Here is a 25301-nt window from a genome sequence, read left to right on the forward strand (position 1 = left end):
TTTTCTATACCAAACTAAATATTTCCAACTTACCATAATAATAAGTGGCTATAAAACCTTCTCCCACAATGTCATCATTACTATTAAAAATTACACTCAACGTCTCAGCTCCTTCTACAGCAGCTGGAATTCGATTGCCACAATGTAAACCTAAAAGGGTGCCCACGCCAAGACCTCCTCTAACTTCCAGATAATCGTTGTTACATTCATCACAATCTTCCAAATCCATTGACTCAAATGTCAAACCAATACTATTACCCTGACTGGCCATTATATACCAAGTACACTGTATATTAACCGGATACGAAGAAGGATAATTAGGTGAGGCAAATTTTCCTGTTATAGATTTGAAGTAATTGCCACACAAATTATCTATTGCATATACAGTTGCATCAACTTCAGCTATAAGGCCCATGGGAACTTTTAATGTCAAAGCATGGCCATTCGATACTATATCCGGTGGATGAGATTTACAAAATCTGGATCGTACTGGTGATGCATCCGATGACCCATCGTAAACCACAATACCTATATTTATACAATCTCCTTCGGTAGGATATAGTTTGGCTAAAGCAGGATTAAGTTGTATATGACTGAATGCCAGCGTAACATGTTTTGTGAGATTTTTTGCAATTATTTGCCATTCGCAGGTTTGATTGATTAGGGAATATTTATTAATTGTAAGGTCAACATATTCCTCGTCATCAATGACAATACGTTCGCCACAATCCTAAAAGAAAATAAATTTTTGGTAAGTCATTAAAACTATTCAGATATTATAGTGGCTCTACAGCGGTATCATAAACAAACAAAATGTTTCGATTGAAGTGAACTTCGCTAGAGGTAACTGTCAATTGAATTCAACCAAACCTACAATAGTCTACAATCTAACAAAACTTACAATAGGTTTAAGTAAATGTTCTCTAATTCTTATAGGTGTTAACAAGTAAATGAAATATAAACCATTTACGTCCCCTATAATATAATTGATCATTACTGAATTATTTGTCATTCTCGCGACTGCCGGATCCACTCACTGGAATGACCAATGATCCCATGAAACCCTCAGATGTCTACTATCACAGGACTTGTTAGAAGAGACTGACATGAGGAAACGATGGATTGATTATAAGAAGAACTACAACTTGAGCACAGCCTTAGGCAAGTAGTGGTCTGCTGTCAAATCGTTTTGACGTAGACTTAAGGCAAAACGAAGTGCAGTTCAAAAACTACACAACGTTCCTGTCACTGAAGTGACAAATTTTTTCACGTTCAGAGTTGTAGAAAATGTTGTGATACTTTTGAACTAGATGGAATAAGTTTATGACGAAAATGCCAAACCTTTACGATAAAAGCTTAATTGAATGCGTTATTTTGAACATGGGTTAAGTTGTCCCACTGCTGAAATTAACGAAAACCGCGAGTCAAGTAGCATCGCACAAACCGAGCTCTTTGTTATCTCCTGTCGCAAAAGCAATATTCTTTTATGCGCATAAACTGAAATAATCTCCAGCAAAACCGTCCGAGTTTAATGCTTGAATGCTTCTTCACTGCCTCGGTATATGCAAAATCAAGCTCATATAAATTTCGCAGTAAAAACATAGAAAAGCATAGAAAACTCAATAGATATATCTATATAAATAACAAGTAAGAAAGTATGGTCGGTCCAGCCCGACCATATAATACCCTACACTAAGTAAAAGAGCAAAAACATTTTTCTTTTAAAATTTCAATAATTTATATTTTTGAGTGATTTTCGGAAGTGGGCCTCATATGGGGGCTATGACCAATTATGGACCGATCACCATGAAATTAGGTCGTGTGATTTATGTCTATATGAAAGTTTACTATGTTAAATTTTGTGAGTGTACACACATTTTTAAGCCATTTGTGCACGTTAAAGTGATTTTCGGAAGCGGGTCTATATGGGAGCTATGACTAATTATGGACCGATCGTAACAAAATTTGGTGACATGAATTTAGTATATATAAAACTTATTTGGAGCGCAACTTATGGAGATACATTTATAAATTAAACATTTATCACCGATAAAGTCCAATTTCGGAAGGACATTTGTATGGGGGCTAGGTGAAATAATGGACCGATTTCAGCCAGTTTCAATAGGCTTGGTCCTTGGGACGAAAAAATAATATTTACCAAATTTGATAGAAATATCTTCAAAATTGCGACCTGTACTCTGCGCACAAGGTTTACATGGACAGCCAGCCAGCCAGCCAGCCAGCCAGCCAGCCAGCCAGCCAGCCAGCCAGCCAGCCAGCCAGCCAGCCAGCCAGCCAGCCAGCCAGCCAGCCAGCCAGCCAACCAGCCAACCAGTCAACCAGACGGACATCGTTTAATCGACTCAGAAAGTGATTCTAAGTCGATCGGTATACTTTATGGTGGAATATTTTTGGGCCTTAAAAACATCTGAACAAAAAATCAATTGACTCCGCCAATTTTTATTCGATATATCCAAAAACGCAGGACGCTGGGGCCGAGTTGGAAATTTTTTTTTAATGTTCTCAATACTCCGCAAAAGATTTTACAGAAATAAAATTTGGCCACATCTGTAAAATACATCAATCTGGGATCACTCATATTTCTGACCAAAATTCGAGTTTTTATATAAAAACTCAAAATATCTAAATTCGCTAATAACTCAAAATATCTAAATTCGCTAATTTCTGAACAAAAATCAATTTTTTATATAAAAACTCAAAATATTTAAATACGTTAATAACATGGCCAATAAACGTTTAATCAAGAAAAGAAGCTCAATCTATGATCATTCATATTTCTGAACAAAAATCGATTATATAAAAACTCAAAATATCTAAATTCGCTAATAACTTGGCCAATAATCGTTTAACCAAGAAAAGGAGCTCGATATGTGATCACTCATATTTCAGACCAAAATTCGATTACTTATATAAAAACTCAGAATATCTATATTGATCTACATGTATTCTGTTGTTCCATGACTTATGTTTTTGACAACAGACTTAGGTTCTTTGCCTCTCAGTAACGCTTCTATGTATATTTTATTATGACCATAAGATTCATTGTACATATTTTAAAATCGAATATAAATCAAACATAACTCAAACCTAGATGTATGAATAAAAATTATCATTCAACAATACGTTTTTTTTTTCTTTTTGACTATTTTTACCCATTTCAAACCGCTTCTCACAAATTCACAAATCGAACACAAGCTTTTTTTTTAATTTGACAAAACAACATCTGTCGGGTCAGCTGGTTGACATATAAAATCAAATTGATTCAACATAACTTAGTCCTGCAGATTATTAACAGAAGATATGATTGAATACGCATTAAAACGTAGGTGAAGGGTATAACAAGAGTAGTTTTGGCATGAGTAAGATCAGGACAGTGTAACAGGCTTGATGCCTACTGTCCTCGCATCGAACATACTGTTCTCTATAGTTAACAGGAAATATTTTAGACTGTTCAGTCAGCTCCACTTCACTCCATCCTTACGACATATTAAAGTGCAGATCCTTAACAGAAAACATCATTGAATACGCAGTAAGCAACGCAACTGAAGGAAACAAACTACATCAGAAAATTATGTTGTTCTAGCCAAACATCATAATGTTATGTAGGCATAGCAATTACCATATTATAAGCGGATCAACCAAATCCTGTCGCTGGCACCAACCAGAAATATTATACTAAAACTCTCAACGGTTTCTTAACTTACCTCAACATAACTTAATTTAAATCCTTTAGCTGACACCGAATCATCCGAATGGAAACGCACTGTCACCGTATTACCTATACTTCTCCATGTATTATTAGCTTCTGACTCCATAGCACCACATTTCTTAAACAGTTGTAATGGCTCAGCATCGCTGTCACTTCTTTCCTCAAAAGCTTCTACATAATCCATTTCACAATCATAGAAATCCTCCAAATCCAATTCATCCATGGTAAAGATAATGGCATGATGATCCGTTACCGTTATAGTCCATTCACAATCCGAGTTTTCTGGATAATTATTGGGATAATTTGGTGATGTGATTACACCATTTTTGCTTTGTAATGTACCGCCGCATTCTATTGTAAATGAGAAGTATAGCATTTTTTATTCAATTGTATTAGCGAAATTAAAATTAAAAAAACTTACTGCTTTTTTGAGTGGTGTATTTAACCTGGAAACCTTGTCCATTACCCTGACCATCACTATAGAATCTGACATATAATTTATGACTGGATGAGCTAATGATCAAACTTTCATGTTTACCACAATGACGTTCCTTAACGTTATCGCTGTGATAATGTGGGGATATGACCAAGGCATCTTTAGTGCAATTAACTGAATCCTCCAAATCTAAACTTTCTATTTCAACTTGAATACCCATGCCTGGCTGTGAGGTTATTTCCCATAGGCATTCTATATTGTTGGGATAGGGTTTTGGGTAATTGGGCGATGCAAATGTTCCATTATCGGCCCGATATACTTCGATACAGCCCACCATGGCATATTCCAATTGAAAATTAAATTTGTTTGATCTTTGTTTAATGACTATAGTATCACTAGTGGAATTAATTCGTTGTCCCTGCTGCTGAATACCATAAGTTTTATTATTGCCATCTCTAATATCCAACACTGTCTTTTTGTCCACTGTATCATAGTAGGTGAACTCAGCCTGTATATGATTGCCCTTAGGCGCTTTCAGAGTCCAGGTACAGTTTACATCATCGCTATAATCATTGAATGGGACTCCATAATTTGGACTCTCTATAACACCGTAATTTTTGCTTAATGTTACCGAACAATTTGCTCTGTATGAGAGCAAAAAACCACGCTCACGATTAGAATCATCTGTTTTCAGTTGTATCAAGGCCTCATTGCTATTAATTATATATTCCAAGGGCTCTTTATTTTCGTTCATTTGGCATATTGAAGCTAAGTGGGTTTTGATATCTGTTGTACCTTCGAATATGGATAATGTATCATACCGACAATTGGAATAATTCTCTAAAGCTAGATCAACAATGGTAAGATGTATAGCAGAACCAGGATGCACATGTAATCTCCAGTCACATTCGGCCTTATTAGGATAGGGTTCGGGATAGAAGGGTGAAGTAACAACACCTTGTTCACCTTCTAAATTGCCACCACAACCATTGGAGAAAACAAACCAACGTATCTGGAAACCCTTTTGATTGACAAAGCCATTGGAGTGGAAAAACAAATACATTTGATTAGTGAATGAAGGTATGACATGGGGTATATTGGTCATATTGCCGCAGAATCGTCCCAACAAGGTTGAGTGATTTGAACCGCCATTTCTGGAAAATTTTAAAATAAATTTTGTAAAATCCTTGTCAGTTTTTCAATATTACCGTTAACAATTTGCTTACCTTATTTCCAACCAATCGCTAGAACAATTATTTGACATTTCCAAATCAAATATCTCTATCTGCAATTCAATTTGTGTACCTGGTGGTGTAATTATGATCCAGGTACAATCTAAATCACCAGTATAATTTGAGGGCCAATTAGGAGTGTGTATTTTGCCATTAGAAGAGTGAATCTTGCCACCACATTGATTAGTGGCATCTATAAATTTATAGCTGAATTCGAAACCTTTTGCTGAATCTGAAACATCAGATACGAATTTCACCGTTAAGATGTTAGAGTGTGTTAAGAAGGACTGTGGGTAATGGGCGTTGCAGTATCTACAGAAATGGGGAACAACATTTTGCTTAAATTTAATAATTTTGCTTAGAAATATATATCGCCGGTTGAAATATAAAAAGTATCAAAGAGTTTTGTTAATCTTATATTTTTTAAGAGCTACGTATATATTTGAGAACTGATATAATATAAAATTTATCAAAACATCAAAAAAATATCCACCGCAATCCACTTCACATTATTGCTTATACAATCGATTGCAGACCGAAGATCTCATATGATATCCATATTGTAGTTATTGTAGAAAAGAACCCGATTCATCCGACAGCACTACATCGTGGTCGGTGCGGTAATAGAGAATTACGAATAATTCCAGCATAGTTGCAAAAGTTAAAAAAGACCCAGCTGCGGTGGAAGCATCAGAAGCTTATAGAGCTTTTCTTATCGATTTTGAGACTAGAGTGATATATCTTGAGGTCAGAGAACAGGGTTATAGTTCTATAATATATACACAACATCATTAGCCTGCTGTCACAGAGAACGATTTGATTTACATTAAGGTAAAGAAAGTAGACTAGAATGGTCTCCAAGAATTTATTCAGTGAGCTTTCAATACCCTCTAACCTACAGGACATAGAGAGAATGTTCTATGAAAAGAATTTACCGACGTTTTTCAGAGATCTTCCGACGCTGATTTCATTACTGCTACTCGGCAATTCGTAGTGCGGTCGCACTTCCCTCCAGTAGCAACGGAACTGGCAGAGAAGCGTGTAGATATTCGAAGTATCAACCCTGGTGACCCCAGGAACTCCCAGTTCAATTATGATATTAGACGGTTCGTAAATGCCTAGATCTCTTGAATAACATCAGATTGAACTCTAGAGTTAGCTAGTTGTTGTCAACATTCTGTTCTCTCTTCAATATCAGTCATTAAAGTTGAATCGTGATATGATCATGGCTTGATCACTTGGAGATCTGCAGAATGAGATCTGGGGTTGACAAGACCGTTCTGTCTTCAAAATCAGTCACTGAATGGGTCAAGTGAGCCCGTTGCTGAAATCTGGGAAAATCCCTAGTTAAGGATAGTCTAATAATCGATACAAACGATTGGTCGGTCAGTGGCTCACTTGTGATGCAGTTCTAGGGTTGAGTTTCTTCGTTGAGTGATACGCAGTAGTGAAATATTTCACATCACTTTCATGTTTTACCGTCACCGACATTTTGAAGTAATAGTTCCTTCTGGGAATCATTCCAATTGACTTATTTTTTTTTAAATTTGGTTGGCGGAGTTAAAAAACTCTCAAATTGCAAAGTTATTCCATGCCGATTTTAGTTCCTAGTCGACCTATATCTTCATATATGAAGCTCAAACGTTAAACCATGTATTAAAAAGTTAGGTTATGAAAGTTAGGTTAGACGACGCCAAACATTATCCAATGCGAGACCGAGCAGCAAAACTTTTGAAGACAGCGAAAAACGGACGACCTGAATGCCCTTAAGCGATAATGACAATGACGCGCGAGCTCTTTATCCATCCAGAGCTGAATTACGACTCGACCCAATTGACTTGGATAATAAAAATATATATTATATGATCTTTAAAACAACCAAATCATAAACAAATCTTACTGATTATTACGAAATATCAATTCATCTTCTTAAATTAATGTGTTTCGAAACAAAATCGCATTAACATTTTATTTCTCATTACTCACCTCTCCAAAGCCTGATTATTTTCCTTTGCCAAATTATCATAGAGTTCCACATAATCATAACTACAATCACTAGATTCCTCCAAATCGAAAGATTTCCAATCAATCATGATAAATTTATCTTTCGGTGCCATAATAATCCAATAGCATGTCATGTCATGCATATACAAACCCTGTTCATCGGTGGGCAAACGTATGCTATAGCCTGGTTTTGTATAAACACCACCACAATCTGTTTTTCCCATTGGTACAGCCTTGTATGATAATTTAAAGCCACGACCCGTTGAAGTCAAACCCGTTTGTAAGTGTAAAATAAGCATATTAGTTTTCGAAACAATATCAGCCATAGGAGCTTTTTCGCCACAAAAAGGACCCATTATATTTTTATCCAAGTCATCATTAATCTGCGACGTGCAACAAGTAGTTGAAGATTAAAAGTTTCCTTTTATGGAATATTTTCTATATTTATTTCTTACTTTTAAAGAAGTGTAAGCACAATCGGTCTCTTCCAAACTAGAATCCTTCAAATCGAAATCATCCACGTGTACAGATATCACGGTATTGGGTTCCGTTATAATTTTGTAGGTACAATAACGTTCTTTGTTGCTCAACTGAGGATAGCTGGGTGTTTGTATTACACCCTCGGAAGCCTCCAAATTATAGGAACAATCTTTAAAAAAGAACATGAATAATCATACCATTGATTTATTTATATTCCTAAATATTACCTGTTCTGTATTTCAATTTAAATTCGGCTCCTGGTTTGCCATAGAATTTTAGAATCATCTTATTGAATTGGGAGTGAACTACTGGAGGTATTGTCTCATATTCTCCGCAGTATTTTGCTTGTAGTATATTTTCATTTGATGTGGCTTTCACATCGTAAATCTATTAAGAAATTAGTTAATTACTTTGATAACATGTATTGCTGAAATATTTATTTACCTCTATACAATCCTCTGATGCCATTTTGAAGATCTCAAACTCAATTGTTATAGATTCGCTGGTGGCCATACGAATTTCATATTCACAGGAAATGGCCTCATTTTGTATATGTGGAGATTGTATAATGCCGTCTTTGGCAGTGTATATACCACCACAGTTGTGTACACGTTCCTCGGTAGAGTAGAATATTTGGAATCCGGTATCAGAGCCAATGTTGTCAGTATGGAAGTGAATAATAGCTTCGTTGGTAGGCAGAAAAACAGGTTGGGGATGAGTAGAGTTACAATACTTATTCAGAGTTTCACCAGAGATCGCATCAATTATCTAAGCAGATATACAAATAAAATATTAGAAATTCGATTTTTAAGATTTATCTATGCATACTTCCACATAATCGTAATTACAACTGTCATGTTTTTCAATCTGCAAACTAAAGAAAGTCAATTTCAAACGTTTATCATTTGGCGCCTTTAGCGTCCAGCGACAGTCACGATTTTTGGGATAATTGCCCGGTGAACCTGGACTCGAAATTGTGCCATGAGTTGTAACATTAACAAGACCACCACACTGAGGCGGTATAGAGTTCCATTCTAAATCAAAGCCTTCCTTAGAAGTTGAATTATCTGAACGGAACCACAAGTACAGCTGATGAGTAGAAGATAGAATATTGCCTCCCAAAGGTTTATGAGTGCCACAAAAGCGTCCTATTATTTGTGAGCCAGCACTGTGACCATCGTTAATTTGCAACCAATCGAAGCGACACTCGGTCGAGTCTTCTAACTCAAAATTGTTAAAAGTCACATTCAGAACTAATATTTCATTGGTTCTAATAATCCAAGCACACTGGGAATTATGCTCGTATTGCGATTGTACACCGGGAGGATAACTAAGACGACCGGACTCTCCTCTTAAAACGCCACCACAATCATTTGCACGCTTTTCGCATTTCTCGCCACGGAAGCCGGGCCTACATTCACATAGAAATTTGTGTACGGTAGTAGTTTTTATCACATGACAACGTCCACCATTATGACAAGGATTTGGCGAGCAAAAACTTGGAGCGGGTGTACAAGTCGGCCCCAAAAAGCCCAAGGGACAAATACAGTTAAATCGATCGCCATCATCCACACAAGTACCGCCATTCTATAGAATATATCAATTACATAGTGTTTCAAATACAATTTAATTACAATATTTCTATGCCTTACCAAACAAGGTTGACTGAGACAATTTTTAGCTGTTCCCACAACACAACCATTAATACCAATGCCGCTACCGACCAAACCATCTGGACAACTGCATACTACAGTATTTGAAATTTCATGACATATAGCTCTAGGATGACAAATATTGCTGTTTGAACATGTAGTCACAGCACCAATGGCAGATGAACCTGACGCAGGATCTATAGTAGTTGAACGTTCGCAGGTACGACCATCTCCTGACCAACCAAGAGGACATTCACCGCAATGATAAGAACCCTATAATATATAAAAGAGAAATTTAAGACTAATAAATTTATATTTCATTTAATATTTCCACTGCCACTTGTACTTACATATGAATTTATACACGAAACTTTAGGACTTAAATTACAGCCACCATTTTGTGTTGCGCACTCATCAATATCACGACAATTAACTCCATTTCCCATCAAACCAGCTGGGCAAGGAGCACATGTAAATGATCCCGGCAAATTGATACATTTCGTTACACATGCTGTATGACTTTCAGCACACTCATCCACATCGACTGTACAGGCTGGCGTTAAACCATTTGTTTTCCATCCCTGATCACAGATGCATTTGTAGCCAAATGTATCATTGCTGCTGACACAAGTTCCATGACCACAGAGTTCCCAAATGGACGATTGCATGCAATCGCCTTTTCTTTGGGTACAATGGATGCCAAACCAACCGGGTTGACAAATACAACTATACGAGCCAAATTGATTAATGCATTGAGCACCGTTTTGACAACCCAAATCAGTGCCGGCATAGAGAGCACACTCGTTGACATCTTTTTCACAAGCGGTTCCCTACAAGGAAGTGAATATGATGTAAATATGTTGTTTACACTTATTTTGACGCCCCCATATTCGTGCTTAGTACCAGTGTTTAAAAAGCTACGATAACTATCAAATTTATTATTGTTGCTACAACTACTGCTTCAAAAAAGTGTATGTAGCGGTAGCAGCAGCATTTGTCTTTTTTCGTTTTCTTGTTTTTTTAAAACTACTGCTACCTTCAAAATATAAAACTCTTAACAGAGCAGTGGTAATAAAATATGAATTGTAAATGGAGTAGTAGCATAAAAATACAAATCATTACTACTGCTCTATATCGAGTTTTAATTTTTAAGGTAGCAGTAAAGTAGCAGTTGATGCAGCAGTTAAGGTAGCAATAAAAGTAGTCAAAAAAGAAAATCTTCAGTCATAACACCAAAATTGACAGAATTAAACACTGTGTGTTGTTTTTGTTTTGAGAGAGTTTGAAAGAATTATTCGTTTTTATTCGTCTCAGATGTTCGTGTTGCTAACAGAAAGATCGTGTTTTCTGTGTGTATAACAAAACTTTTGTTTACAACACGACCAACTTACACAAATATAAATTCACAACAACAACATATAATATACTTTTTTGGCTTATTTTATTGCTACCTCAACTGTTACTTAGCTGCTACTTCATCTGCTACTTAACTGTTACTTCTTCTACTAAATCAACTGCTACTTCAATTACTACTAAATTTTAAAAGTAGCAGAATTAGTAAAAAACTAATAACTGCTACATCAAAACTTTGTCTTTTTTAAGGTAGCAATAGAAAATAAATTACTCTGCTACTTTTAATTTTTGCTTTTATTAGTACTACTACAACTACTGCTACCAAAATGTGAAGGTAGCAGTAGTAGTAGTAATTATTGACTCCGAGTTTTTATTAATTTTTTAACTAGACTACTTGTGTTTTTTCGTTGCTACTGCTACTTGTAGTCTAGTTTTTTAAACACTGCTTAGTACACGTTAACTATGTTAAAGATTTTACGAAATTGACATATCCAATATTTTCATAGATGTTTGCTTGATCTTACTGTGATTTTTTCTAAAACTTTGTTTAAATACTATCCCATATTATGCACATATGATGTAGTAACGTGACTAACTGACTAAATTATTTTTTCATCATAGCCCAGCCGAAAGCACTAACACTAGAAAATTTATTTTTGGAAATTCGAATGTGTAAAATTGGTACCTTTTGTATCTCCAAAACAAATAAATTTAGAAATAAAATTCAAAATCGATCATACTTGCTGATTCTATCGATAAGAAACGATGAATATTTCTGTTAGTTTTTGGAATTTCAATATTTTAGGTGGCAGCCATCTCGGTGGCCTTTTGTATATTCTAGACAAATACTCGACTGAAATAAAAAACGTATTTTATTCCAAGGAAATCTTTTCGTTGGTTTAGTAAATTTTAAGGAACAGAAATTGTATATTATTCAACATAAAACAGCTAATAGAGATAATAATTGAAAAAAAGGTAAGTTAATTACTAATGGGGCACACTTTGGTACTTTCAAGATATATTCTTGTACGTGCGTTGAGATTTGAACCCGGTTCTTCAGCTACAATTCCGAAATGTAAAACACTAGTCTACACCAGAAAGTTTCTTTTTCAAAAGAGAAACATTTACTTATGTAATTTGCTTGCCTTACGAATTTTAAATATAAGTATGCATTGCATTTTATCCGAAGAAGTTGGTCGACTCTACTCAATCCATTTTTAAATTATCGCTCAACTTTGATCAAGTGTAACTCCCGCACTTGGAACTTTGGCATACCAGTTGAGAATGCAAAATATTGATATTTTATGTGAAGCGTAAGCGCATAAGTAAATGTATATGACAACACACGAATCGGCAACACTGCCCCACAGTGCTTTGTTCAATGGACAAAAATCAAAAATAAGAACATGCCATTGATGTTAATGAAATTAATATTTTTGAATAGATAACTAAATAACTCAATCGTGTAATAAAGATTTTTTATAAATATCTATTTTTGTCGTCACTAGAGGTCGCTAAAGTTAGTACATTTTTAACATAAATTTTATTGAGAAAAATATATTTTTTTTAAGGTTAACTAAAATAATTGTTAAAAGGTTGTTTTAAAAGATATCTTACTATTGGCTGCAAATGAAACAATATGAATATGAAGTTAAGGGACATTACCGCCTTTATCAAAAAAGAGTTAACTGTTTAATCTGCGCAATTTTTAATAATTAACATTTTTTTTATTGTAAGCCTGAAATTCCAAAACTTTTTTGGAATATTAGTAAAATACGTGTTAATCGATTTTTATTATGTTTTACCTTAGAATAGCTTAAGATATTATCTTTAAGAAAATGTAATCATTGGTTGTCCTTTCGTATGAAAACTATTAAAATTTAGTTTTTGTTTAAATGTCTAAATTCACATTTCGGAAATTTTCAATTTGATGGTTTCGGGAAATAGCTCCAGATTTTTGGTTTTTTATAAAATAATACCGATTTTTCTTTTAAATAACTAAGAAATATTGCATTATTTGATAATAGTAGTTTAATGACATAAAGTGTATTAATAGTTCTTTATTTGGTTCTTGAAATTATAAATTTTTTTGGGTGAAATCCAAAAAAATACAAAAGTTTGATTTAATTTTGCAAAAAAACATGTTAATCTATTTTAATTTTTCTTTAATTTTATCTAATGCCTATCTCTTATTTATTATAATCTGAAATCATTATTTGTCCGTTTTGACTAGAACTTTAAAAAAATTTGTTTTTGTTGGCACCCATAAATAATACATTTTTACAATAAATGTAAGTGACTCAATAATTTTATATAACCTACACATCCTTAGGCTGAGATAGTAATATCAGCTTCTGCTGATATTACGAGCACGTAAAGTATAATCCAGTTTCTAATATTACAGCTGAACTATCATCTATGAACATTTCAAAATGTCCGTCCATCCGTCCTACCGAATTTAGAAAATCGATACAATATTTCACTATTATATTATATTATACTAGCTGACCCGGTGCGCTTCGCCACCCCAATTAGAAGAAAGAAATAGTACTATCAAGTCTCACTTTGTGAATCTAATTGTAAATGTCTAATTTCATATTTCTGGGTCCATTATTATAGAAAATGCTAAATGTGTTCCTAATTTTAAATTTTTAGGTTTATTATTATAAAATATTCAAAAAGTACCATTGCAATAAGGAAATAGTACCATTGATTATCACTTTTAAATTCGCATTCACTAAACCATAACCCGTCAAGTTTGAATTTTAGATTTGTATATCATTTCCTATATTATCAACTAATTTTGTTTCTATAATACTTAAGATTTAATAAATTATCATAAAACCGAAACCGATCGGTTTTTAATTTTTTAAAACCGAAACCGCGGTTTTGAAATTCTTCGATTTTTTAGAAACTCTAGGTCCATTATTATAGGAAATTCAAAAAAGTACCATTAAAATATATAAAAAGTACCAAAAATCCCCCACTTGTGGTTTCCCACTCACTCGGGTCCATATAAGCTTAATTTCATGGCTTTAGGTATTGGTGTAGAAATTACAAAAGGTACCATTCGAATATAGAAAAAGTACAAAAAAGCACCCACTTGTAGTTGCTCACCCACTCGGGTCCGTATAACCTTTTTTTAATGTTTCTAGGTTCATTGGTGAAGAAATTACAAAAAGTACCATTTGAATAAAGAATAAGTACCAAAAAGTCTCCCCCTAGACTTCTCACATACTTAGGACCATATATGTTTAATTTCGTGTTTCTAAGTCCAATGTTATAGAAAATTCAAAAAGTACCATTCGAATAAAGAAAAAGTACCAAAAAGTCTCCCCTAGAATTCTAACTCACTTAGGACCATGTATGCTTAATTTCATGTTTTTAAGTCAATTGCTATAGAAAATTAAAAAAAGTATCATTAGAATAAACAAAAAGTACCATGAAGTATCCGCTTGAATTTTCAATCACTTAGGACCATATACGCTTAATTTCATATTTCTAGGTCCATTATATTATAGAAAATTCAAAAAGTACCATTAGAATATAGAAAAAGTACCAAAAAGCACCCACTTGTAGTTTCCCACTCACTCGGTTCCATATAAGCTTTATTTCATGTTTCTAGGTTCATTGGTGAAGAAATTACAAAAAGTACCAATCGAATAAAGAAAAAGTACCACAAAGTCTCCCCATAGAATTCTCACTTACTTAGGACCATATATTTTTAATTTCATGTTTCTACGTCCATTGTTAAAGAAAATTCAAAAAAGTACTATTAGAATAAACAAAAAATACCAAAAAGTCTCCCCCTAGAATTCTCACTCACTTAGGACCATATATGCTTAACATTATATTTCTATGTCCATTATTACAGAAAATTCAAAAAGTACCATTCGAATATAGAAAAAGTACCAAAAAGCAGTCACTTGTAGATTCCCACTCACTCCGATCTTAATTTCATGTTTTTAGGTTCATTGGTGAAGAAATTTCAAAAAGTACCATTCGAATAAAGAAAAAGTACCAAAAAGTCTCCCCCTAGAATTCTCACTCACTTAGGACCATATATGCTTAATTTCATGTCTCTAAGTCCATTGTTAAAGAAAATTCAAAAAAGTACCATTAGAATATAGAAAAAGGACCAAAAAGCCCACACTTGTGGTTTCCCACTCACTCGGTTCCATATAAGCTTTATTTCATGTTTCTAGGTTCATTGGTGAAGAAATTACAAAAAGTACCAATCAAATAAAGAAAAAGTACCAAAAAGTCTCCCCCTAGAATTATCACTTACTTAGGACCATATATGCTTAATTTCATGTTTCTAAGTCCATAGTTATAGAAAATTCAAAAAGTACCATTAGAATAAAGAAAAAAGTACCAAAAAGTCTCCCCCTAGAATACTCACTCACTTATGACCATATATGCTTAATTTCATGTTTCTAAGTCCATAGTTATAGAAAATTCAAAAAAGTACCATTAGAATATAGAAAAAGTACCAAAAAACCCACACTTGTGGTTTCCCAATCACTCGGTTTATATATAAGCTTTATTTCATGTTTCTAGGTTCATTGGTGAAGAAATTACAAAAAGTACCATTCCAATAAAGAAAAAGTACCAAAAAGTCTCCCCCTAGAATTCTCACTCACTTAGGACCATATATGTTTAATTTCATGTTTCTAAGTCCATTATTATAGAAATATCAAAAAAGTACCATTAGATGAACAAAAAAGTACCTATAGTACAGTTCACACATTTTGGTACCTAAATATGATCCCCTATTCCTAACACTAACTTCACTCAAATACATATCAGCTAACTTTAATGTCGATAACTGAAATAATTTAAATTTTAAAAAAGTACCATTATGAGAAAAGTACCAATTTCCCTTTTCTTACTTGAACACCCCTCAAGTTTGAAATTTAAAAATATTCCATTTTGCCAAAATTGTTTATGCTACAGGCATGTATCAAAATATTAAAATCTGTGTTAATGTGCCCAAGAATAAATATGTTTTAAAAAAAGTACCAAACTGTTTACCCTGATTTGGCTCAATATACACCTTGGTACTCGAGTTCCAAATAACACCCTGTTAGTTAATTTTTGTATGAATCCAGGAACCAACGTTAAAAAAATTATCAAAATTGGCTTCCCGATTTTATCCCCTTTTTGGTACCTTTTTTATCCCCATTGAGGTGGTACAATTTCATTCAAATAAATTTCTGTAACGTGGTGGGAGCTCATAATAAAATATTCGTATGTCTATGTCAAATTATAGAAAAATATATTTTATGAAAAAGTACCAAAAATTAACACAATTTTTATCCCTTAAAGGTTCGAATGTCTATGTCAAATTATAGAAAAATATATTTTATGAAAAAGTACCAAAAATTAACACAATTTTTATCCCTTAAAGGTTCGAATTTCCAAAAAGTACCAAACTTATATTTTTTATTTTTTGTTAGTTAAAGAATACGATTTAAAATTTGTTTCTATGTTTATTGGTTTAAAAGATACATAGGGTGCAAAAAAAGTACCAAAATACAGTTTTTACCCGTTTTCTCCCCTAAAAATTTCGAATTTCCAAAAAGTACGAAACACCTGTCGGCTTATTTTTTAAATGGAGTAACATGCTATTTTAAGTTTTTTTGTATGTTTATTAGTTTTGAAGATATAAGGTTACCGAATTTACCCGTTTTTACCCTTTTTTACCCCTTAAACGTTCGAATTTCCAAAAATCCCTTCTTATCGGATCGTTTTGGGGAGGGAGGAACCCACAGTTAAAATTTCGTGATTCTAGCTTCAGCCGTTTGGGCTGTGCGATGATGAATCAGTCAGTCAGTCAGTCAGTAACGTTACTCTTTTATATATATAGATTAGACTCATAATGAAGTTTTTGAAGTTTACTACTTTAAAGCACGTTTTGCACACACTAGAAAAAACTCAAGGAAAAATAATAACCAGGACTTAATGAACTTAATGATCCGATTTTGTCATCAAGTAGACAAATAATCAGAAATAAAAATGCAAGAGCCTGTGAAGATATCGTAAAATATGCTCATATTTTTGATTCAGAAACCGAATATGATGGAGGTTTTCGTTCTGAAGTGACTGATGAATATATTAATTTATTTATTCTTTGTGTTGTAATAATAATAACAATAATATTATTAATATTAGCTTATATAAAGATTTTGCTATTTATAATTATAAACTTTTAATTTTTACACCTGAAACAATGGTAAACAAATAATACTTACATATGTATAATTAAAAATATTAAAAAAACTTATAATAAATTAGACAAAATTGTAATAAAAATCTTGATTAATTTTAGTGTTTTAAAGGGTTTGTGGGATGCAATGCCTAATATTCAATAGCCTAATTTTAAATAAATTGTGTACCTATTTATACAAGTTTGTAGGGAATGATGTTAATTTGTTTAACTTGGTACAAATTTTGAAAAAAAGGATATATAGCAGCTATGTAAATCCTTGCTAGAATTGAAATGATAATAACTAAATTAAAGCTTGGTTCCAAAATAGTAATCGATTTTTAAGAATTTGTAAAAAAAAATTAGATGTTATACAGGATATTGGGATCTTGATGTATCGGAATTATGAATATCCTTCCGATGACATTTTCATAATTTTACATCTAATATTATAAGAGAACAATACTTTCTGAAAATTAATGATTTTATTCAGGTTTCTAGGTTTTTTAAGGAAAACGATGTATGGCAGCCACCCGAATCCTTGCCGCGATTGTAATAAAAATTTTCAAAAACATCAATAACTTTATTAAAATGAGTATAACCAAATTTTAAAACGTTAGGAGTATAACTGTAAATTTTATTCAAAATTATATGTTCAGGATATATGGGAGGTACCCGTATCCTTGCACGGATTTTTTAAAAAATTATATTTTTTCTTAATCTTACCAAAAGGTAATATCCTACTAATTTTTATTCGTCTGCGATAACTCCTTCTATTTTTGTCCATTGCTTATATGAAAACAAAGCACTGTGTGCCCTTGCCAACTGAGTTTTTACTCAGTCGTATAAAAACTAACAAAAGGGAAGGCTGTTTGCTTTGTTTATCAGAAGCGTTTGGTATTAACAGCTTCCAAAACAGTTGATATTTTTTAAAAATGTTATGCTATTTCCTTTAAATATATTGCTAATAACACAGTGCAACAGTGCAAAAAACACACGATCATGACAGTATAGGTTCGACTCTACTACCAAAGGTTAGTAAAACCCAATACTCAGTTTGTCCATTTTGGTGACCAATTTTTTTTATGGCTCCCCAAAAATTCTGAAAATCAAAGGGCCCTCAAAAAATGGTGTCATCTGTTTTTGGCCATCAGCTAATTAAGATTTGGTGATACCGCTTAACTTTATGTGACAATAATATAGCTAAGAGTCCGCCAAACAAAACTTGTTAAAATTTTTTCCCAATAAATAGCTTTTTCGTGCACTTTTTGAAAAAAATATATGAAGAAAAATTTTTTTTTATTATTTTTCTCTAATAATATTTAGAAAAGTTGTAGCTACGGTAAAATTGAATAACTCTTGTGATCATATGAATGCATTCTGAACGTATCTAGTCACTCTAAATAGCACCTAAATACCACTTTGTACCTTAACAATTTTCGATTTTACTATTTTTTGACGCTAACACAAAGATTTTTTTATTAAAATAGTATGATCAAGTCCACACTTCTATGTTGTGCTGTATTATTTACTCGGCTGAGGTGTTCGGAATGGGGATCAGTAGGTGCACCCTCAAAGTCTCACATTTAAAAAAAAACGCCAAAAATCCATTTATGATCCGAATGAGCTAAAATTTATATATGTGGTTATCTTATTTAGTTCAAGAGATATTTAGGTTTAATTTTTTTATATTTTTTAATTTTGCTCGATCTTTTTTTCGTATTTTACATATGGGGGGCCTACGGAAGATCGAAATTTTTTTTAAATATGAAGTATATTTGCTATAAAATTCTAAAGAAAATAAAACTAACCTGATGACAATTAACTCTTATGTTAACTCGTTGTAAGAGTTTGTTTTTTAAGTTTTTTTCCCAAAAAAGTCACCATATTTTTTCTTTTATAGAAACAAAATTTTCTTCGTGACTATATACAATTTTTTATGATCTGGAAAGAGAACTTAATGCAAAAACGTATACAGTTAAAGTTGTCTCACTTAAGCGGACATTGTTCCCCCAGCTCTATCCAGACTTGGCCAATTTTGAAACAAAATTTTAGGTTTGAGTAAAAAATTCTAAAATAGCGTATCACCGATCCTCAAAAACTTTTCATTGTTGCATAGCCCTATGTGCTTTTTATGTACATACAAAACGTTTTTACTATCACACTGTAAATAACGTCAAACTGTGCACTTTTTATTAAAAAACTCAGTTTTTGGAACACATTTTCCCCGTTTTAGGAATTTCGTTGTTTGAAAACAAAGAATGGCAATAATAGTGATGCCATTGACTTAAGAACATTTAGGTCTTAAGAACATTTACGCACAGTGGTATAAGAATAAAAAAAGAGGGAAATAAATCTGTAACTTCTAAACCCTTACGCCGATTTGAATGAAATTTCAAATGCGCAAAGAGGAAGTGAGAATTTTTGCCCTAAAGTTGAATTTTACATAAAAAATAGGCATAGTGTAATGTTCTTTGCACACACGTTTTGTTATCTTTGCACTGACCAAAACAAATGTGCACAAATATGTTTGGTATTGAATAAAAACATTACCGGATATTTTCATAAAAAATTTGGTTCAGTGTACACACATCGTTACACTAGAATACGAAGCAATAACCATTTCATAAAATTTCACCATTTTTCATAAAAATACTTAAATAATAGGTACATATAATAATATTTTTGAACAAATATTTTCTTTTTGCGAAAATAACGTTTCAAAAGTTTTTCTGACCTAATGTACTAACCTCTCAAAATTAATACTAATCTTGGTAATTAAATAATTATTTAGAATATTTTTTGCACTACAGACACATACGTATTTCAACAAAAAATATATGATTTTATAAGAAATTTTTAAAATTTTATAAGAAAACCTACAAATAAAATAGTTAAACTCCTCACTTACCTCAAAATTCTTTGGACACTTGCAAACAAATCTACCAAAAATATTCAAACAAGAACCACCATTTTGGCATGGATTACTTTTACAATTATCCGTTTCCAAAGTATCGTACAACAATTGCACTCTGGTCTCCACTATTTGCATACGAATTTTATAGCGTCTCAGCAGCTGATTAGCATTTCTGGTACGATTCTGTAGCATGCGATAACGAAACTCCAGACCAGTGGGACCAAAAACACGAGTCTTTAAAGAGGTCGCATCAGCCATTAGCTGCTTCAGTATAGCATCTTCCTCCTCTGTCCATTCGGTTTGTGAAGATAACGCCGGCGTGAGACGCCCCCTTTTAGACTGCAGCAACAAATCGATAATATCATACTCATCATTGATATTTAAACGAGACTTTCCCTTAAGCAAAAATGTTATGTTGCGATCTAAGCCGGATTCAAAAATTAAATGGCCATCTTTAGTGATTATTTTGGGGCTAAAATTAAAGTTTCACATTAATTTGAATATTCCCAACGAAAATATTCCAAAATAGCTTACGAGTTAACTAATCCATAAAGTGAGGGTGTAAAGAATAATATAATTATTGTTAATATTGACACTAGTTTTATACAACACATTTTAGCACCATAAATATTTATGTTTAAAGGATATTTTTGTAAGGGATATTTTGTATTTTAATTATTTAAATTTTAGTACAAACATGATACTTTATTTGTAATACTTTTTATTTAAATATTTAAACTTCTTAACACTTTGAAATTTACTTCAATACTAAACAATTCTGTTTGTTGAGTCCAACAAGTAAATTTTGGGGACGTAATTATAATGGATTTTCCACAAAATTTAATTTCGGCAACGCCCTTCTTTAAATTATATTTTATCTTTATGCAGTTCTAAGTGCAAGATAGATAAAATCCGTTAAAAAAACAAAAATAAGCTGTTTATATTTTAAAGCTTGTGCACTAAATTCATATATTAGAGTAGCCAATTAGGGTGTTCATATTTTCGCGAGTGCACTGTATATTGAGTTTATAATTCTACTATTTTTATCATATCGAAATATTCTGGGTCCTTATAAAATGCTAAGACGATCTAGCTATGGCCGTCCATCTGTTGTTGCCACGATAGGGCCTCGAGGGAATGACATAGGCTGGTGAATTTTCCATAAATATTCTTTGTTTATCAGGAATGTTAGGTATTGAAATTTGGCCAAATCGCAGAAGTGGAACCATCGGGAAAAATATGCAGAAAACAGGACTTCTAGCCGCATTGCAAAATCATGTCAATTTTAAACGGCGCACAGTGGCTCAGAATCGTTTTTCATCGACCAAAATTTTGTAACTTCTAAACATATAGAGATATTTTAGAATTTTTTTTTGATGGACAGATATTTTCTTGAGTTTTTCTCCAGTTTTAATTTCATTAAAACCGGTTCATCAGTTGTTAAGAAATTTAAAGCTAAATTTGAACTTTTAATTTTTTATAGCATTTAGTATGAAAATGCGATTTTTTGTATCAGTTTTACTTACAAAAAAAGTTATAAGCTGATAAAAACAAGTAAGAAAGTATGTTCGGTCAAGTACGACCATATAATACCCTACACTATAATTTATTTTCGTTAAAGTGATTTTTTTAAGCGGGCCTTAAATGGGAGCTTTGACTAATTATGGACCGATCGTCATGATATCAGGTCGTGTGATCTATGGCTATATGGAAGTTATTTCTGTTGACTTTTATGTTTATACCAACATTTTTAAGAGATTTATGTTCGTTAAAGTGATTTTCGGAAGCGGATCTTATATGGACCGATTGCATTGAAATTAGATTGTGTGATCTATATTCATTTGAAGTATATTTTTGTTGAATTTTATGTTTATATCAATATTTCTATGAAATTTGTGCTCGTTAAATTGATTGTCGGAAGCGGGCCTTTAATGGGAGGTACGACTAATTACACTATGCGACAAATAATAGGGTCAGTGATCGGCGGGGGTTCTGCCCAATGGGAAATGTTAGAGCGGTAAAAAAAAAGTTATACGTGTCCCGGCGTTTCGCTGGGTCAGGTCTAGGAATCGAGATATATCGATTTGAAATTAGTATTTATCGTATAGGCAAAATTTGATTTTTTTTTTTGCCTTTTTCATGCATTTTAACCATCTAAATGTCCGAATATCGCAAAGTTATGTTCAGAAATGTTGTTAAGCTCAACGCCGGCTACAACATAGTCAATAAGGATTGTATTTTTGGTTTTCATTGAGTGGAACCCTGCAAAATCAGTTTTTCATAATTTTTTTCGTTAGTTATCTTACAAAACTCAATTAAAATCATCGGCAGAACCCCCGCCGATTACTGACCCTACTATTTGTCGCATGGTGTTATGGACCGATCGCCATGAAATTAGGTCATGTGATTTACGTCTATATGGAACTTATTTCGGTTGACATTTTTGGGAGATTTATGCTCGTTAAACTGATTTTTGGAAGCGGGCCTTATATGGGAGCTATGACAAATTATGGACCGATCATCATGTAATTACATTATGACATTAATTCAGTATATACAAAACTTATTTGGAGCAAAATTTGTGGAGATACATATATAAATTAAACATTTACGACCGATAAAGTCCAATTTCGGGAGAAATTTATCCTTGAGCCGAATAAAATGTATGTACCAAATTTTATCGCAATATCTTCAAAATTACGACTTGTACTTTGCGTCAGTCATATAAACAGGTAAAATAAAAATAGAAAAAAATTTCGGAGTAATTTCATTCAAATGAAAAAAGTGTTTAACAAACAGGTCAAAACAGGTCAACAAGTGTATATGGGCTTAAATAGGACACTTTTGCCCTTCTTCTGGAAGTAAAATTTGTTTAACCCCTTTTTACCCTAACCACTTTTATTTCACTGAAATTAAAATTTGACTAAAATATAGTACCTGAGAAAAAATTTTATAAAACAACAGTTCTTAAAGACTATTATCATACCAATATAATCAAAAAATCATCCAATTATCGATATTTGTTTGTGAGTAATGATAATTTACTTCTGATCAAATTTACAAAAATCACATTTTTTTATTAAATAACATAAAATATTTGACTTTAACAGCATGCCACGTCCACAATTGCAGATCCCCCACACGAATAGCCCGATTTTAATAAAATTTCCCATGGCCATAGAGGCGGTGATAAGATTAAGTTTTGAATTTGGGCTTATAACACCAAGGGGGGCCAAGCCAAAGTGGGGCACCTCGGGTATATCAAAAATTAAAAATGATGCCAAATTTTTGTTTGCGATCCGATTTGAAAGATTTTTATATATGTATATGGAATCTACTAGACGAGATCTACATTGCTTTAGTCATATATTATCTTATAGTTTACGAGTTATTCGCATTTGAAAAGTAAAATTTTATTTTATTTACCTACCTTGGTCTGGTTTTTTGGTAATCCAATTCTTTTCCGATTTTCTTGAAATTAACAAGACATGTAGTAATAATAGTAGGAAAGAATTGTTCAAACAGCTCTACTGAGTCAAAAGTTATGTGCATTCAAATTTAAAAAAAAATAAAAAAGTCGTTTTTTCGCTGGTTTGTGCCAATACTGCCGCGAAATGTGATTTGCAACTGGAAAAATCGATGATAAGTTTGTCCTTTCACTCGATATGTTGGCATAAAATTGTTCCGAATTACTTTAGTAGCTAAGAATGATGTCATTTTCATATATGAATTATATATCCGTATTTTAACTAAGAAATGCAGCGAGTCTGCATTCGTTTCTAAACAAAGATTACTTGTATTTATTAACTGTTCATCTGTTGTCTCTGTAGCTCTTGATATCAATGCACGTATGCGTTGTCTTCTAAGGCGACTTTCACGCTGATCTGAAGTTTCTGAAGCTATTAAATTTGAGGTTCTAGATCGTTGAATTTCAAGGCGCTACGTTGAACAGTGGTTTCGGTAGCTGCAGAAGTTGATGTTCGTATCCTCTGACTTTCAAGGCGCACATCTCGTTGATATGATGTCTCTGATCCTGTTGTTTATGAGATTCGCAATCGCTGCCTCTGAAGGCGATCGTTATGTTGATCGTTATTTGCTGACTTTCAAGGCGCTCATATCGTTGATATGGTGTCTATAATGATCTTGATTATGAGGTTCGCAATTGCTGGCTTTCAAGGCGTACGTTACGCTGAGCAGTTGTTTCGGCAGCTCTGGAAGTTCAATACGTTCGTTATGCTGTTGATTTGTTTCGGCGGCTCTAGATGTTTAGGCGCGACAACGATCATTGCTGAGGCGAGTTTCAGGTTCAGCCCTTTGGGATTTAAAGCTTATATCGTTAGCTTAGTACGCAAACGTGCCAAGTCCCATTTTCTATCTTTTTTTTTTTTATTAAAAAAAATAATTCAAATACAAAATTATACAAAAATAAAATATTAGTGCCTCAGCGCCAGTAGGCATATGATCTGTTGGCTTTAAGTATCAGTTAGGGACTTAGCTCTTTTGATTTTTATGATTTTGTGTTTTTTGGCTGGACTTAGCATAGCACATTTTCTTATAATAAATTTTAATTTCTAGTTTCATTATTTTACAAATTGGTTTTATTATTTCATATTTGGGGGATTCAAACGGTCTTCTATTAGGTCGTATTGTCATAATGTTCTAATATATTATTTTAGTTTAAAGAAATATTATTTTAGTTTAAAAAAATAAACATAGTTGAAAAAGTCTTATTATTTTAGAACTTTTTTGTTTGAAATACAACAAAAATGTGTTTAACCTAAACTAATATTTTAGGACAATATGACATTACGACCTAATATCAGACCGTTTGAATCCCCCAATTATTTAAATGCATAACACAATACAGTCTTATTTCATTGCTGTAAAACAAAATAACTCAAAATCTTAAATAAATTCTTTTTTTTATTATTATTTCACCATATTATAGTGATTACATCGAAAAATGTTAACCTTAAAGTATTATAGCAAATAATATTGAAAAAGTAGATTTAAATAGCATATTCAATGTTTTTTGCTGGATTTAGCATGTTTTCTTATTATTATTTTTTTTGTGGAGTTAGCACTTTTGCGGAGGTGCCATGTCCATTGTTCCTATATAGGTTAATTGTGAATCTAAACCATCCACGCACCCACTCAAACAAACACAAACAATTTCATCGTAATCGGCCCAGCCTTTAAGGAGGAGTTTAGTTACTAATACACGTACGGAAGATAATCAAAATCCCATAAATTTAATAAATACTTTATTTTATAGAAAATAAAACATTT

The 25301-nt window shown here is 32.8% G+C and overlaps 1 protein-coding gene across 1 annotated transcript in view; it reads right to left on the bottom strand.

The window, feature by feature from the left end:
- The window catches only part of LOC135955657 (cubilin homolog), a 29993-nt gene extending 9367 nt beyond the window's left edge, over nt 1–20626 (bottom strand). Inside the window, exons 1-13 of the mRNA XM_065506016.1 lie at nt 20547–20626; nt 20007–20484; nt 9885–10364; nt 9535–9807; nt 8711–9469; nt 8327–8650; nt 8110–8269; nt 7858–8051; nt 7385–7785; nt 5393–5710; nt 4152–5320; nt 3726–4081; nt 34–730 (exon numbers count right to left, since the gene is read on the bottom strand). Coding sequence (XP_065362088.1) covers nt 34–730; nt 3726–4081; nt 4152–5320; nt 5393–5710; nt 7385–7785; nt 7858–8051; nt 8110–8269; nt 8327–8650; nt 8711–9469; nt 9535–9807; nt 9885–10364; nt 20007–20484; nt 20547–20626 — 5689 coding nt within the window. The remainder of the gene's footprint in view (nt 1–33; nt 731–3725; nt 4082–4151; nt 5321–5392; nt 5711–7384; nt 7786–7857; nt 8052–8109; nt 8270–8326; nt 8651–8710; nt 9470–9534; nt 9808–9884; nt 10365–20006; nt 20485–20546) is intronic.
- Between the last annotated feature and the right edge of the window lie 4675 nt (nt 20627–25301).

Source organism: Calliphora vicina, chromosome 3, assembly GCF_958450345.1.
Source record: "Calliphora vicina chromosome 3, idCalVici1.1, whole genome shotgun sequence".
NCBI lineage: Eukaryota > Metazoa > Arthropoda > Insecta > Diptera > Calliphoridae > Calliphora > Calliphora vicina.